The 2,809-nt window shown below is 37.1% G+C and overlaps 1 protein-coding gene across 2 annotated transcripts in view; it reads left to right on the top strand.

The window, feature by feature from the left end:
* Positions 1-442: 442 nt before the first annotated feature.
* dbf4b (DBF4 zinc finger B) overlaps positions 443-2,809 on the top strand; it is a 53,185-nt gene continuing 50,818 nt past the window's right edge. For both annotated transcript variants that reach the window (XM_049464710.1, XM_022686719.2), the window contains exon 1: positions 443-595. In XM_049464710.1, the coding sequence (XP_049320667.1) occupies positions 580-595 (16 nt within the window). In that variant the 5' untranslated portion in view covers positions 443-579. The remainder of the gene's footprint in view (positions 596-2,809) is intronic.

Here is a 2,809-nt window from a genome sequence, read left to right as displayed (position 1 = left end):
GAACAATACTCAGAGCAGAGACAGAATTTAGTTGATTCACTCATGATTAAGGGGCACACAGATATATCTATGAAAGGCTTACTGTCAAGTGACTTGGGTGTGGGCTGGGTTCAAAAACAAGTTCTTTTATTTTTGCGTAATGTTAAGTTGTTTCATTTGATCTGAATAATCTGTTCTTTTTTTATTTTTTATTTATTTATTTATTATTATTATTATTATTATTATTATTATTATTATTATTATTATTATTATTATTATTATTATTATTTTAATTTAAACTCCTGCTGTACACTATCCTGAAGTCTCGCTCCTTACTCCAGTTCAATGGGTGGCGGTAATGCACTTGTATTTGGTTAGCCAACCGCCATAAAACCTCAAAGAACAAGAAGAAGAAGAAGAAGAAGGGGGCGCTGCTGCGCCTGTATTCAGTCCGCTCGCCGCTGTTACCACTGGAGAGGAAGAGTCTGAGTGGCGCGCGGGCTGCGAGTGTTGTGGGACCCCGCGGGGGGATTTTAGTCCGATTTAAAGTCCGAATTAAACCGGTATAAACCCCGTTGCCCTTATACTTCCGCTGCTGGAATGACCACAGAGAGAGGTAAGTTGGTTCCTCTCGCGCTTTTATTCCCAATCCTCCCCTTAAACCCTTAGTAATCTGGATTCGGACTGTAGTGCCGCTGCTGTTAGGGGGGTTGTGTAGTAAAGCTTCAGTCAGTGAAGATTCCGTAGTTCAGTCGAACTGACTCGATTCGGTACTTTAGTGCAGAAAAATTCGCTGCAACAGATTAGTATCTTCCTCCTAATTTTTATTTATTATCAATAATTCTGATATTAAACACGGGCTAAGTCAGTTATATACACTTCAAAAGCGCTGCACATTAACCTTACACCAAATTATTATTTTTAATACACATTACACAACAATTGCTATTTATTTTAAACACTAAATTAACTTGAGCGCAAAAACTGTAACAGAATACCATGGGTTTAACCAAACTGTGATATGTGATGTTCAGAATCTTTTAGGGGTACAGGTTTACCTTTCCTTAATATGACGTCTATTATCAGCCCGAGACAGATTAATTCCAGCACAATTCAATATATTGTGAAAGTACAACTCTTTATTTTGTGTTTTATGGAAATTAATATTTTAAGTTTAATAATTGAGAAACATCCACAAAATGTGTTTGTGTGTGTTTACATATAAATCAATCTTTTGTTTTGCTGCAGGGTTTTGACTTTTGAAAATATTAAAAAGCAATACTTTATACACTTGATGGCTAATAGTATTGTTACTATTTTGGCACTAATCTGGAAATAATCTTTTCAGTATTTAGAGCTGGAAAATTTGTAAAAAAGAATAATTTTTTTCAGCTCTACTATGACAGTATAAAATAGCGCTCAATATATTGCTGTTTTAATGACAGAATCGTAATACATTATATTATATTGTATTGTAATTGCTGTATCATGATTCGTAACAGGTTCCCCAAGTGTTTGCAGTCTGTGTGTAATTGTATAAAAAGCTGCTTCTTTACATAGTGTTTTACTTGCAAAAAATCAGTGCCACGATCCTGAGAGGCTCATTAGTCTAAGCCTTTGTCTTGTTATCAGAATATTTACAGTTTGATCCTTGATGGTGCCAGTCGCCAGTGTCCAGTTGACCCAGAGAGTGTAAAAGAGCTAATTATTAGTGTTACGGACCCTGCTTCCACTGCCTCAGTTAGAGGTGTCCCGATCACATTTTTTTGCTGAGTCATTCGGTTTTGAACGATTAATGTTTTTGGGGTAATTCGGTTGCCGATCGTCTTTCATTTTAATTGGCTGTTAAAACTACATTTCGAAATAGTTGGAATGACCGAAATCTGTTCAGAATGATGTTAATAAACAGTACAACATGGAAGAAGCCTATTTTCTTTTACAAAACTCTTACAGCAACGCATATGCTTGGTGTTGAGGACGTGAATATGCTTACTGAAATGAGCATCAGATTGATTAGGCTTGTTATAACTCAGTAAATTTAAGTCTGTTTTGTATGCTTAAACTGTGTGACATCACAATTTGCTAACTTGGCATCATGCAGAACTAAATACATTGCTTTTGTCCTCCTGTTATTGGCCACCTCTTTTAGCTCATCATGTCCTCAGTGGCTGCATCTGTGTGCTATTCTTTCCCTGTCCTCTGTCTCCTCTGCTTCATCTCTTTCCACTTGATAACAGATCTCTTGAAATCAAACTGGTCTTGGTGAGGGCCAAGCTCAGAAATGACCATCAGATTAGTGAGAATTGTATTACTCAGTGAATTTCTGAATTTAGTTTTAATCCTGTTTTGTATGCTGAATCCACGTTCACACGACACACTTGCAACTGGAATGACAGGAGCTATCTTAATGAGTTTCTCCATTTTAGGGAACACACCGCTATGTTCATGCAACACAGTCTCTGCAAACTGTTGAAATGACAATGAAGCATGTGACTCACTGGAAACCATGTTTTGCTTCAGCATTGCAAACTCTGACCGAGCTTTATCTGCATTTACACTACCTGAGAAGTGTGTCAACAGGATTTCAAGCTTCTCTGCACCATAGAGAGAGAAATTCTCAGATGCCTGTTTTGCTACAATAGCTTTTTTTGGTTAAAAAATAGTGAACAAGTCACCAGGGAATTTTCTGTCAATTTCATCTGTTAAGGATCCTACATACCTGCTCTTCATGTCACCAAAGGCTGTTTTTAGAGTGTTGGACTCAAAAAGCTTGTCTCCTTTGAACTTGTTACCCTGAAGAGAGATGAAGAATTCTTCTTCTGCAGGGCCA

The sequence above is a fragment of the Astyanax mexicanus genome, chromosome 15 (assembly GCF_023375975.1).
Source record: "Astyanax mexicanus isolate ESR-SI-001 chromosome 15, AstMex3_surface, whole genome shotgun sequence".
In the NCBI taxonomy this organism is placed as follows: Eukaryota; Metazoa; Chordata; class Actinopteri; order Characiformes; family Acestrorhamphidae; genus Astyanax; species Astyanax mexicanus.
This window is presented reverse-complemented; position numbering and strand designations above follow the sequence as displayed.